Raw genomic sequence first — 14454 nt, 5'->3', positions numbered from 1 at the left:
TTTCCAAGCCTAAATGATTCTGTGATATTTGTTAGTTGTGTTTCAGGGCTGTCATTACGTTTTTTGTTGCAGTACAGTGATTTAGGAGGTACTGACAAGGGCTAGCTTTGGAGCAGTGATGTTAGTGTTTTTGGAATTTCTCTGAAGTCACATGAGAGAGAAGTTTTCTCTCTTGACCGTTGTTTTCTTTTAACTCAGCTGCAGGTATTCCGAACTGCCTTTTTGTGGAGCTTCACTTTTCCTTAAGCACAGCTCTCCTGCTGTGCTGGTCTGTCTCCTTCCTCACAGAGGTCCTGATGGGCACCCGTCAGTGGAGGATAAGGACAAGGGGCTTCTCCATTGTATCCCTTACAGGTGAGGTCCTGAGTCATGTTGTATTTACTTTTGAATATATTGCTACATGGCTTATTTCTGAATTTATGACTTACATACACGGGTCCTCCTGTAGACACTCTAACATATATATCAGAAAAAAAAGTAAACAGAAAGAATTTCATTGCAGTATATTGCAAAATAAAAGCGTGTCTCCCCTTGTTATGGTAATAAAAGCTTTTGGTTCTGCTGATCCCTGGGTTGTGGTAATGAGGTTCAATCACCTGAGCGACCAAGGACATGGTATCACTGGTGTCAGCGTGAAATAGAAACATGCAGTGACAACTCTAGCACTGAGGCCAATGCTGGTGAACAAAAAGCATTTCAAAATAAGCCTGTGTGTGGTTCTACAGTGTGCGTGTGTGTGTGTGTGTGTACACGTATTTAAATACATAGCATATGGATGAGCACAACGCCGTTGTAATTCTAACTATACGCAAACAAATATGTGACGGCTGTTGGAAAATGTGAGAGCTGCAAAACTTGACCACTGCTTGCTGTTAGCAGTGCATCCCTCTGAGTCCCACTTCAACCCAAACACATGCTTAGTTTCTGCACTGCCATCCAGTTCCCCTTAAGTCAATAAAGCATAAGCACGCACTCATGGTTAAGCAGAACCTAAATGAAGCGTGCAGCACTGCTAAATAGAGGCGACTGAGTGCAGGCCTACTGTGTGACAAAGAGAATGGAGAGATCCAGATGTACAGAAGAAAGGATCTTAACTGTATGACAGGAGAAAAATGTAACTGATGTAATTCTTTTCTTGTACTTGGCTCTGATAAATGTATTCAGTTTCTGGTATAGAGAATATGATAACTGTTTTAGAAATATGTTTTGCATCACATGATGCATTTTCATTTGGTCAAATATTGACCATAAATCAGGTTGAAACATATCCCCGGTACTGAAAGCCTGGGCAAGGTTTACAGCTAATGTTAGTGCAAAGTCTCCAAGGGGATAGAAGAATGGTGAATCTAAATTACTAAATTAATGGGATTGCTGCTGAACTGGTACAGTTTAAGAATTAAATATTTGAAAACAGAAAATTTATATATATATATATATTATTATTTTTTTGCATGTGAGGCTCTGAAAATTATGGCTTTCCAATCTATTCTAGCTGTCATTATGTGACAAGAATTTTGATTAAGTTCCAAGCTTCTATATCACCTAAGATTTATACTAACACGATCCCCAATCCAGATAAAGCTTTCTGGATTCTGAATCTACTTGGAAAACTCTGATAGAGCTCAACAAAAAAGGTAAGATACGGTGGCTTGAGAGCTAACAGCAGTACATGTAAGAGAACCATTTTCTTGCTTTCCTGTTTACTCCAGCTGAAGAACTGGCTACAGCCAAACAGAAGAATGAAGCATTAGGACTTAAGTGAGTATATAATCCAAAGTGATCACTGTAAACACCTCAGTCAAATTCACAGTGGAAACTTCACCTGATACATGCTACCTAGCATAAGAAATTCCTCTTGCGTTCTGGAGTAAAAATTGAGGAAGACATCTCCTCCACTTAATGGAAGTAATGATTGAATATATGGTTTGAATAACGATAATCACAGTCTAGACTTGCTGGTAAATCTAGATGCAGAAAATGATTTAATACCCGACATTCATCATCAACACTTGTAGATTCCATGAAACAAATAGGAGGCATTACTTTCAGAGCAACCTACGTATTCAAGTTTCAGTGCCACACTCTTCTCCATGACAGCTTCAGCAGCACTGAGGGCCTGGAAAGAGGAGAAAGAAGTCTTTGTGCTTCTCTTTACAGTGTAATAAAGGTGACTGTGTCCTTCGCTCCTGTTCAATGGAGATGCAACCAGGATCAATCTTTTTAATGAAGCCACAATGAAGGAGGAATCGAAAAGTTTGCTCTCAGCATGATTTGTGAGCAGAGCTACAAAACTGTCTGGAAAATTTCTCCTCCACAGAAAGACGGGAAGAAGCTCGGTCTCCTCAGCCTATTACAGTGGAGTCAGAGCATGGATTAGATCACAGAGCTCTGTGGGAACAAGCTAAAAATAAACGACAGCATTATCATGAAGACTGATTTACAAACATTTACCGACTTCGTTGTACTGAGCACTGGCCAATGAAATATGGAAAATGCCTGTGAAGAATCAGCCAGCTTCACTGCTGTGATGGGAAAGCTTTAGCACAGGTTTGCTTAAAGCCACCTCGCTAAGCACATTGATGCAAATGTGTGGGTCGTGGCAAGGAGACACAGCAGCTGTTCTGTCAGTGAGCTCATGGGGTGCCTTCCCATGGCTGTGCACCCTGAATGACGGTGCTGAGGTGGGAGAAATGGATATAGCACAGGCAGACATGTTCCCCTTTTCCTTCTCCCCGTGTGGGAGCACATCTGAGTTCACTGTGGACGTGGAAGAGCCTACAATTGAATGTAAAACCTGAACACAATAACATCACTGGGACACCACAGCACTAAATGCAAGGAGAAGCAAACAAGTAGCATAGCAAAAAGAGGTGTCCTAAAGCTAAGCAAGGTATTTGTCAAAATAACGAAAATCGAATTGAGTTGGATTTGTGCAGCGCAGGAGAAAAGCTGTATATATTTAAAATAAGAAATTATTAGATGAGAAGTTGCACTGTGGGAAGAGACCCCCAGGAGGGGAACTACCTGTTAAGAGTGAGTCTTGATGAACCACGTCTACGTGCAACTGGTGCTGCAAGAAATTCAGACACCACACATTTGTTTTCTCTCTTTCCTCAGCCGGAACATCATTGTGCTTTTTTTTTTCTCCTTAGCTCTGCAATTCAAGTTATTAATGAACAAGTATTGTCAAGGGAGTTTTTGCTGTAGGTCATCATTTTACAAATAACTTTTCTAATTTAAAACCTGATCTTGAGACCAATTGCTGCCAAAATACAGCACCTTAAGTTCCAGTTAAGTACTTAATTAATATAGGTAAGTGTAAACTACAAATTGCCCTTATGATGCAGGTACGGAGCTTCCCTAGACAACGCAAACATCAAGGTTCAAGCAGACAGAACAGGGATATAGGATTAGCTACATCTGCATTTCTAATTTGAATAGTTCATTAACAAAGAGCTGGCATGATAGTTACTATTCCTTGTTCTCAGTGCTTACTGCTAGCATCGCCTTCATTTGAAGTACATTATTATTACACTCACAGTTGCAGTTGGATGCTTCCCATTGCTTTCATTTCTTCCACGGCACGCCAAGATTTTAATATTAACATTTAACATTAACATTAAGCTTCAAGGTCTAACCTTGCAGTTTCTGCTCCGCCTGATAAAGTTCCCGTTGGGTTAAATGTTGTGAGATTATTTCAGTATTTGGATGCACAGTAAAAAAAGGAAAAAAAAAAAAAAGTGTGGAGGAGATGGGAGTATTCCTTCCCTTTCTCTGTATAATCCTGCTTGCCAGGGATGGAAGCAAAACGACCTAGCACACTTCCATACCATATCAATTCCAGGTGAAACAAGCCCCCTTGGGAGCTCTGCAAGGTGAGAGACAAGCTGTGCTCATCTCATGCAGCCACTTTGCTTCCCTTGTCTCTCTGGAGATGAATGAGCCCTTCCTTCTCCCCAGCCAGTGCCAGCTCACATTTCCTTTAACTTCACTGGAGAGCTGTCTAGCATCGTTCAGTGCCTGGATAATTAACTGAAAAGCCCCATTGTTTTCTTGCTTCAAAGTGCAGAGAATTTGGCTTGGTAGTGCTAATGGGATTGCATGTCATCTGTGGAATTTGCTTAATCACTGCATATTGACTTTCTGGCTAAATCAGATTATTTTAGCCATATTGATTGGACAGTAATAAAACTGCTGTGAAAATCTTTTCATTAAGTGTTATAAACATCCCTGCTAATTCAATGTAAATGCCCCATTGTTTCCATTTGGTTCCCTCATGATTAAACCAATTCTTTCAACTTGCTTGTACAATGATGTCTGAAAGTATTGAGAAATGACCTCTCCATTTTATTTGGTATTAAGCACGTTGCCAGCTGGTTTTAAAAGTGGAGAACATTCACTGTTCATTTCTACATAACCCGCTGTGTGTGCATGCCTACAGGCAGAACTGTGTGGTTTGTGGCAGGAGCATTCACTTGTTCAACCTCTAAAGGTGATGTGTTGCTACGTCATCCTCATTTGCAGTTGTATCCCCCCAAAATTAGAAAATTGGAGAGTCAAAATGTCCCATTGCTTTCATAAACCACTGTCAGGATGAGCTTTAAAGAAATATTCTGCTAAGCTTTCTGTAGCACATGTAAACTGCACTGATGGCTACAAACCTCCCTTCCTCTGCTGACTTTTTCAGCACCCAGTTCTGTAATTCCTGCTGTTCTATTAAACTTGTCCCTGGTATATTTCTCTGCTGACCTCTACTTTCTAGCGTCACAGTCAATGTGAAGAATGTCAGCTTGCAGGCAGTAACATCTGCACATACAAACAGCAGCAGCATGCTTGCTCCGCGGATGAGGACACCCAAGGTCAGTGCTTACAAACAATCCAGAGATGGCTTTTATCTGATGAGGATGCTTACCTGCAGGAACAAGCTACACTTTTGTAAGAGCTACATCAATAGCGTGAAACAGCTTACCACACAATTACCTCCTTGCTGAACATGCATTCTCTGCAGGAACGCACAGTCAGCTCCATCCCACCTCAGGAAATACTGAGAGCTTCCTGAGAACTTCCTGTGCTGAAAGACTGTTCTACCTTCAATAAAGTTTTCCCACAACAGTTCTCAGCCAGCCCCAGCATCCAGAACCCACCTCTGCATCTCCCTGTTGCTATCTGAAGCACATTGCCTGTGGAACACCAGGTGTCAAACACACTCAAGTTGTGCCTATGCCAGAAACTTTGCTCTGTACGTCCAGCTGCTTGCCAGATGAAGCAGTCTCCACCACATCAGAGCTCCTGGCCCCTCTCCTGAGTTCCCTGGAACCTGCTGTGCTTCTCCCAGTGCAGCTGCTCACAGATGAGTGCATGGGCTCACATAGCTACAAGAAGGGCTAACAGCAACAAGTAGAACTGCCGGTTATCTCTGAGGGAGCTCTTCTCTCAGCTCCTGGGGCTGATCCTCAAGAGCACACTTCTAAGCTCACTTCCACTGGAATCCTGAGGGGAACCTGCAGCTTTTTTTGTTGAATAACACAGGCGTGGGCTCTGCAGGGCCACGAGCAGTACAACACCTTGCTTGCTCCTGCTGCAGAAGCACGTGGCTGCTGTTGTACCCGCTGGAGGTGATCACCTTGCCTTGGCTCCTGCCAATTTACTGGGCGTTCAGTCATTTTCAGTAGCAGATAGGCTATTAAAGTAATACTTTACACAATTACTTTCAGCTTAGCCATGAATGCTGCCGCTTCACTTACAGCTCTGGCGGATGTTTGCTGGAAAACAGTGGTCTGCTCTTCCTTCTAGGTGCATGCTTGTCTGTTGCTCCAGTAAAAGACCCCATCTCTTCCCTTGATTTTTCTCCCAGTCCCTTTGGTGTGATGTGAATCGGGCCCTCATTCACTGCACCACCACACCCAACTCGTGGTACTTGGGTGGTAAGCAGCCCTGGTCCCCCATCACCTCTCTGGGGGCTTGGGGAAGCAAGAGGGCTCACAGTGAGGAGTCAGATTGAACATCAGGAGAAACTTCTCCTCAGGAGGAACGGCGCTACATTGGAACAAGCTGCCTCGGGAGGTGGGGGACGCACCGTCCCTGGAGGCATTCAAGAAACGTGGGGAGACGAAGCGTCGCTGAGGGGCACGGTTAGTGGGTAATAATGGCTGTAGGTGGACGGTTGGACGAGATGATCTTCGAGATCTTTTCCAACCTCCGCGATTCTACGAACCCGCGACAGACAGCGCCGGACAGACGCAGCCCGAGGGGATGCAGCCTGCGGCCACCAGGGGGCGCGCTGCGGCGGCGCGTTGCGGCGGGGCGGAGCGGGGCGCGCAGTCCCCGCGGGTCGCGGCGCGGGGCGCAGCCGGACCGGGCGGGCAGCGCAGAGGCGCGGGGCGGGCACAAAAGCGCGGCGCTGAGCGGCGCCGTCGAGGAGTCGGCGCTGGAGCGGCTGCGCGGGGACTCGCAGGGATGCCGGCGGGGCGGCGGAGTTGGACGCGGGTGCTGAGCGCGCTGCTGTGGGTGGCTTTAGCGCGTTGCTACAACGTGGACATAGGACGTCCCGTGGTCTTCCGGGGTCCCAACGGGTCTTTCTTCGGGTACTCGGTGCTGCAGCACTACCACGACAGCACGCGGTGGTGAGTAGCGGGGCGGTGGCGCTGAGGGAGACGGGTCCGACCCGAGGAGCGGGAGCCGCGTGCCCCGAGGGCGGTGCCGGCCCGGCTGCGAGCGCGGGGTGCCTCCGGACCGGGGAGACCGCGGGCGTTCGCTCGCGCCCCGACCCGTCGCGAGGGGCTTGTTGTGCCCGTGGGACTTTTAGTAGCGACGGGAGACGGAAAGTTCGCCCGCATCCGAAAGAATCGTGCCGCTGGCGTGCTTGTCCCGGTGGCTGGAAGGAGCCTCGGAGCGGGCTCTGCCTCTCCCGGTCTGGTGAGAGGCTCTTTGTTAGAATTTAAGCTGCTTTCTCTTAATGGGACCTGTCCTTCTAATGTGCCGCTGCCAGAGAACGTCCACAGAGCTTCTCTTTATCTCCCGCTCCGACGGCTCAGCTGCGGTGGGGGAACTGAGGGGCACTGTGATAGACATAAGCGTATTCATGCCGCGTCCGGTTCTTTAAAAAATGGGCTTCTTTCAGCCCCCCTCCTCCCCCCAGCCCCCCCGGTTAAGACGAGTTGTGCGCTCTGCCTTTTGCATAGCGGCTTTCACGGGGCGGTCGCGGCCGGGGGCTTCTCGGGCCGCTTCACAAGGAGAGAGGAGCGCCGGGCTGGGGGTGCGGAAAGCGGCCTCTCACAGCGGGTGGGCGAAGGCTGGGGAGGTGGAAGGGGTTGCAGTGCTATCCTCGGCTGGCACCTGCTGGTGTGACCCTTCGGGGCGGGTGGAGGGGTGCAGGTACCTGCGACGTGCCGCCTGTGTGGGAATTGAGGGCACGCATCTGCGACGCTCGCGTTTTGCTCCCGGTTTCCACAGTAGAGCTTGTTTGCTGAGGAGCACCCAGAAACAAAAGACATCTGAGGTGGCCGAGTGGTGTTACACGGATTAATCGGGGGTTATCCCTGACAGCTAGGAGCTCGGTGTGCTCAGAGACGGCACCGGGCTGTCAGTGATGATGGGGAAAGCCCTTCTGTCACTGTGGAACCGGGGAGCTTGTTTTCATGGCTGCTTCAGGGTCCCGTGCCTAGAGGAGGTGATAACAGTTAGGGGAGATACAGCCAAAAATATTCTTATTTTTCACAAGCAAACGCTGGTCACAGAATCATAGAATCACTCAAGTTGGAAAAGACCTTACAGGTCATCGAATCCAACCACAACCCAACCATACTGCCCTAACTCTAACAACCCTCCTCTAAATCATGTCCCTGAGCATCGCATCCAAACGGATTTTAAACACATCCAGGGATGGTGACTCCACCACCTCCCTACAGAGCCTATTCCAGTGCTTATACACACACAGAGTACCATCAGTGCTCGTAATACATAGATGGAGTCTGAAGATGAAGGCCCAGCACTGCGTTGTTCTGCTCTTCAAAGGATGTGCAGCTGCCTTCCAGTTTTCTGAAGCTATCACCCTGTGCTGGAGGGGCAGTGTCAGTTTTAAGTGCTTAATGAGTTTCTTCTGGAGAGCTTAAAAGATCTGAGCATTCTTTCTGGACATTCAGGCCATTGAAGGACTGAACCCTGGTCAGTACCATTAGCTTTGTCTTCTTAACAAGAAGGGCATGAAGGCTTGTAGTGTTGTAAAGCACTTTTACAAAGCCACATTCATACTGGACAAAGCCTTACTACGGATGCCACTTCAGAGCATAAAATTTCCATTGTGAAGTGATTACAAGTTGCATATAATTCAAGGACAAGATGCAATCTTAGTTTTATTGTGTGAATGCAGAGGAAAATGGTTAGCAGGATGGGCGGCAATCTGTCGGGTTTTTGTGTGCGTAGCTTTTGTGTGCAGAGCTGTGTGCATGCAAAGCTGTAGAGCTGTTTTCTTAGTTGGTCTGTAGGGTTAATGGGTGATGGTTTTTCTTTCAAAATGAGATAGGCTGGGGACGGGGTGGGGGCTGGTATACCAAATAGGTGTGTTGCTCCTAAAGTGATGGCTCATAATAGCACTTTGATAAAGCAGATTCTCAGCTACAGGACGCTATTTTTGAACACAGCCTCCACCTTGAGCAATGCAGTTTTGCCAGTGATGAACAGGAGCCATCGTGCTGCATTCGTAGAAATCTGCACCAGTGGAAGTGACCTGCTGTCACTGATGCCACTGCTGAAACGCATCACCCAGCACTCACTGTGCTCATATCCATTGTTTGGTCTTCATAAATGTTCAGCAACTGCTGATGAGTGCCATTTTTTCTGCATGGAGAAATTCAGTGATCCACCTGTGCTTCAGATGCACTCCCATGTCAGACAGTGTTTGGTCAGGCTGCTCCTCTGCTGCCATCTGTTACAAGGCAATAACATGTACTGGAAAACTGGTGGGAAGGTTCAGCCCCTGCTGCCATACCCCCACCATCTACCTTTGATGTTGTGGGCCAACGCAATAATATAGGAGCCATTACTTTTGGAGCAGCCCTTGTATGTAGTAAAAAGGTTTGCTGTTCATCCCACTGTAACATGCAGCTGCTATTAACAGCCATAGTGTTATCTGTGTGTGTGTGTCAGTTTTGTTCTTAGCTTTATAGCTTTTCTTTCCATGAAGAAGCATTATGGTTTGAGTTTCTCACATTTCCTCGGCCTAAGGACTGCTGTGGGAAGTTAACCTAGGTTAACTTTGAGCTGTGATACTTTGGTCATATGTGGCTTGCAGGGTCAGCTTGGCACTGTGTAAGCCTGTAAAAAATGTGATCAGTGCTATCCAGAGCTATCTTTTGCCTATGTAAATTTATTTAATGTGTTAACATGCTCCAAAGCACTGGAGTGTTATCGTGATAGCTCAGGGTTTCTTAATCTTCATTGCCCCAGGGCCCAATATTCCCTAATGATCATCAGAGCATCTTAGTTGAAATGTGTTCCTCTCAGCAGCCTGTCTGCTTTTTAATATACGTGAAACTTCACTGTCTCATAATAAAAAGGCATCTGTAATTGCCAGCTCTTCAACTTCAGTCTTCCACTCATTTTTCCACACCAGAAAAGCACTTACCTTCATTGTTTGCTACAAGCCTGTAGATTTTAAGCAAATGAGCTCAGAGTTTTGTTTTTTTTTTTTCTTTTTTTTCTGAAGATTTATATGGACCAAATATTCTGCATGAGGAATGTTTCATTTGAGATGTTGTGTCAGATGCAGACCCAGATTTTAAGATGGAATATGAGTATTCATCCTGCTCTACAGTTGTGATGCAGGTCTGTGCCTCTCACCTGTCTGAAATAGTTAAGCCCAGCAATCCTTCCTTCTATGAGTTATTTTTGCACAGTTTCTTTCTCAGGAGTAGCTTGTCATCACAGATGTGCTGAGGTTATTGTTTTTCTGACAATGCCCCATTTTCCTTCCTTACCCGGGTTTTGTGACTGTAAATCTAGAGAGATTTACCCAGCTCCCTATCATTCCCATTTCCAGCAAAGCAAGGATCCAGGTGGTTGCTTGCATTTGGAGCACAGACAAGCTGAAGTGCTTCTGTTCTCTGGAAATAATTCTCAAGCTTGGACTAAAGACCCAGCAGAGTGACCAAGAATGTGACTTTCTCTGCTTTTGTGAGGTTTCGAGAACAAACAACGTCAGTTTTGCACCAGTAGAAGATGTCAGTGATGTGACATCTCTCATCATTCTTTTATTAACTTATTAATCTCTCTCCTTTCCCCATCTTGCTGGCACTCCCCCAAATCCCTCAGCAAGTCCAGGTTAACAACTTCATCTTTTCTGGCAGCACGATCCGGCACTAAAAAGTAATGGAGTCGGTTTAGCTGCACGGCATCCTGCTGTGAGAATTACAGCAAGGAATGAGCCTGGCTGTTGTGCTGCTGCTGCACCCCTTCGGCCCCATGCTTCGCTGGATTCTGCTGCTGCTGGAACACGGGGCTGGTTTTGCATCTCAGGCTGGTGGGTGCGAGTTGTTGGGGTACGGTGAGCGTGTGGGCGACCCACAAAAGACGTGGGAACAGATCAACCTGGTGAAGGATGGACGCTGTGTTAATGATGCTGTGCTGCGTTGGTGATGCTAGATAGAGTTGGAGTATTTGGAGAAGGTGGAGAGTAAGGGCTTACTGATGTTGCTTATAATCTGCTGCCCAAATAACATTCCTCCCACTTCTAGTTCTGCACATGCTAGATGAACCACTGGGATTTTTATTCTGAGGGCTTGACGTGTGGCAGAGACCCTTCTGATAGGGAAAAACCCAAGCGGGCTGTGCTGGTGGGGCACTCTCTCCTGGTTCTGCCTTTGAAATCTGCTGTGGTATGTGGGGATATTTAAAGACCTTTTTCCCCTGCCACTTAACATTGCAGTGAAGTGAGGTGCCCACACTCCACAGTCCTTGAGCTGTGATTGCCTAATTGCTGCCGGCGTGCTGCGGGCTGATGTTCGGTGTGTTTGGCATCCCTCCATGCCATTGGGCAGCTCGACACTTCCCTTCACTGCTCTTTCCACTAAATGTGGCACTTAGCTTCCAAATCTATATGTGCTGAGGGTCAATCACCAGCAAAGTAACAGTTACTGTTCTGCAGGAAGTAATTTTAAGGATGCATAATTGCCCTGTGGCCAGAAATCTCCTTGTCATCCATTAATACTGGCTGATGCGGTGCCTGTGTTGTGATTTTTGGCTGCACAGCTGCAGAGCCATCTCCATACAGATGAGGATGTTTGTCCTTGACCATGTGGGTGTAGATTCAAGAAGAGAAAGTTAAACGGCCTCTCTGCTTACTGCTTCTCACAGCAGCTTACATACCAGTACTCGGTTCACAGGGTCAGTGAGATGTGGTCAACTCTTAGAGATTCCTGTGCACATCAAGTAAAAGAGACCTTAAAATGGCCCCAAACCACACTTCTACTGCCCTTGGTTGTTTTCAGGGGAGGGTGATTCCTTTCCCCTGGTTGGGTTTCCTGCTCAAGGTGTCTCCCTGCTGCTCACAGATATCCCAGGGGGCTTCCTGCACAGTTAGGGCTGTGGATGACCTCTGCAAAGAGTACCAGCCTCATCATGAGCCTTTGCAAAAGGCTGCTCATGCTTGCTTTCTGACAGGACTCCTAGAGAAGTCCTGATGAGCTCTACCACAGCATTAGGGTATTTTAACCTAGGGCTGTGTTGGATGGTTGCCTGATAATAGCAAAACCCTCAGAGTAGTACTTCTGTGGCTTTTTACATATCCGTAGTGTATTATTATCCTTAGAGCATTTAGCTGGGCAAGAATGCACAGTGCTGAATCACAAGAGTATACGAGATTCTAAGGCTTTATTTTCTAAGGTATGTAAATGGTACCAAAGAAAAACACCTTTTCTGGCTGCAGCGTTGTTTCATAGCAATCTCAGAAGATTTCCAAGGTGCTTTAACATGTAGGGAAGACACAAAACGGACATTTGTTTTGCTCAGTGAGCTTCAGAACATCAGGATGCAGAAGAGTCTTCTTCCCAGGTCTGCTGAGGAGTCTTGTGACAGTTAAATAGGTGACCTTCTTCCAACAGGTTAAACACTTGTGTACAGAAACTAGCTAAAGATTTAATGGAATCTTTCATTAACAAGAGTAATACGCCAATACGGCAGCCTCAGTTCTTTGAATAAAACTGGACTGAGTGGTACATGGTCAATGGCAACCTGAGCAGCCAAAAGCGTGTGGCCCAGCAGATGGGGACTTTGTGCCATCTCCCCAAAGGTGACTTCCCAGGGTCTGGGCAAGCATGGATCACATCAGCCAGAGTGGGAAATCCAACGAGGCTTCAACCTCTGGAGGAAGTGCAAGAGTGAGTGAATGAAAGAAGATCCTGAGATAACAGAGAGTGTGGTGCAGGTGAACTGCCAGTTTTAGGTGTCTGGTATTCAGGACAATCCAAAATAGATTTGCTTCTGGCACATGTTATTGCTGCTTCCTTGTGCTCAGTCTGTATGAAGAGATGGCCACAAACTGTTTTCTGAAAGATGTGTTCACTCAAGACAAATTTGAGTAATGTGATGTGTGGCAGTAGCCTACTCAAATCTGTAATTGCCATTTTTTTCCCTTTTAGTTTTTTTTTTTTTTAACAGAACCAATGAGTCTTTGTGATTTATGCTCCTTAAGCTCTGTCTGGGGTTCTCCGACCCAAGGTATCTTTTGTACTAATTGCCGATTCAGATTTACTTTTTTTGGGTTAGAAGAAAGCTTTGTTTAAACTGGAGGTCAGCACAGCTTACCTTATCTTATTTTTCTAGCAGTTCATAGAAACAGTTTCTTGCCGTTTGCAATTTGAACCTTTAAGCTAGTAATATCCCCCCTTATTTGCTTTTGTTAGCCCTCACGAATGTCAGCAAGTGAATGACACACATTCATTGCCTGTGTAAATGAAATGACTGGCATCTGATTTTCTGCCTGCTGTCTGCATGGTGGGGTTTCCATGTCAGGCTGTTATTTCTGGATCCTTTGCTCTGACTCTACAATGTGCTCAGGCCTTGTAGGCTTCAGCAACTCAAGCAGTTCAGCCATTAGTTCTTCTCACTTGTGAAAATAGGACCTGTGCTATTTAGGACAGCCCCACTGGGATACACGCATGCCCCAGGTCTCCCTGAGGAGGTGTTGATGGGTGCTGGTTGGCTTTGGAGCTTCAGATTGGAGGCTGCTGAGGGGGATGGCAGAGGGGTCATTTAAAAGAAGGAAAGCTGCTTTTTTGGGTCTGATACTGGGCTGCTGATCTGTGCTGCGTGTGGGCTGTGTACAGAGATTGTCTTTGCAGCAGTAGTTCCCTTGGCTAAACCAAGAAAGGTGCCTCCACTGTAAGTAATGGCCGATAGCAAGGCAAGGCACTGTGGAAGAAATTTGCTCCTGTGTTTTGTGTTTGTTTTCAAGCTGTAATTACATAAAATCTTCTGCTAATAGAGTGCCTCAACTTTCTAAGCAATCATTAATCTTCAGCTGGCTGGAAACATTCAGGTTCAGGTTTTTTCCTCTCATGGGCTGTGTATTTTAGGTCTTTTTTTTTTTGTAATGCCAATAGAGATGTAGTTAAAACTGAGGGAAAATAGATGGGGCTGCTGTTATCTGCCTTAATAATTTCCTAAATGCTATCTGGGGTGAGAAAAAGAATTGCTTTACAAGTGTTACACTCCTAATGGAAATTTAGTTTATTAAAGTATTCATGGCTTTCATGCCTTCACTAGTGGAAAAATGCTTTTACTGTTGGTGTTGTTGTCAGTTTGTGAATCAATGTTATCATTTTACAGAGTTTCTGGAAAAACTGCTTTAGCTGAGGAATGCCTGGCAATGCGAATCTTGATGTTGTTTGTTGTTTTTTGTTTTTTTTTCATGCAGTTAGTAACTTGTTACTTTGTGCTTGGATTCCAGGGTCTTGGTTGGAGCTCCCAAGGCAGACTCTAGATACAGCACCTCTATTCAGTCCCCAGGAGCAGTATTTAAATGTCGAGTCCACACCAATCCTGACAGAAGATGCACAGAGCTGGATATGGGTCGAGGTGGGTAGCAGTGATACTTTGAGGGGAGGGATCACAAAGCACCCCGTGTGGCTAACAGTCCTGCCAGCCTTAAAGAGGTTCCAGCTTTCTCTAAGTGAGTCCTACTTGTGCACTGTTTATGTAGTCAGGATTGACTCTTCTCAGTCATACTGTCAGGATCAGCCCATTCCCAAAACTTTGTTCTAAAACCTTCTGCTGGATTCTGATGGAGAAATTGAAGTCATTAAACATTCCAATTTTCTTGGTCATGCAATTAAAATTATTTAATTCTCCACCTATAGTTGAAACTAAGTGAGTATCGTTTTGTAAATCTTTTCGTGTTTGAGTTAAATAGGATTTGTTTTTATGAAGCTTGTGTAGATTACAGTAGTACTTTGGCTATGT

At 45.9% G+C, this 14454-nt stretch overlaps 1 protein-coding gene across 1 annotated transcript in view; it reads left to right on the top strand.

Moving 5' to 3' along the window:
- The first annotated feature begins 6335 nt into the window (after window positions 1-6335).
- Window positions 6336-14454, top strand: part of ITGA9 (integrin subunit alpha 9) — a 214506-nt gene continuing 206387 nt past the window's right edge. Inside the window, exons 1-2 of the mRNA XM_052693234.1 lie at window positions 6336-6623; window positions 13943-14070. Of these exons, the coding sequence (XP_052549194.1) occupies window positions 6457-6623; window positions 13943-14070 (295 nt within the window). The 5' untranslated portion in view covers window positions 6336-6456. The remainder of the gene's footprint in view (window positions 6624-13942; window positions 14071-14454) is intronic.

The sequence above is a fragment of the Tympanuchus pallidicinctus genome, unplaced genomic scaffold, assembly GCF_026119805.1.
Source record: "Tympanuchus pallidicinctus isolate F22 unplaced genomic scaffold, pur_lepc_1.0 scaffold3, whole genome shotgun sequence".
Classification (NCBI taxonomy): Eukaryota; Metazoa; Chordata; class Aves; order Galliformes; family Phasianidae; genus Tympanuchus; species Tympanuchus pallidicinctus.
This window is presented reverse-complemented; position numbering and strand designations above follow the sequence as displayed.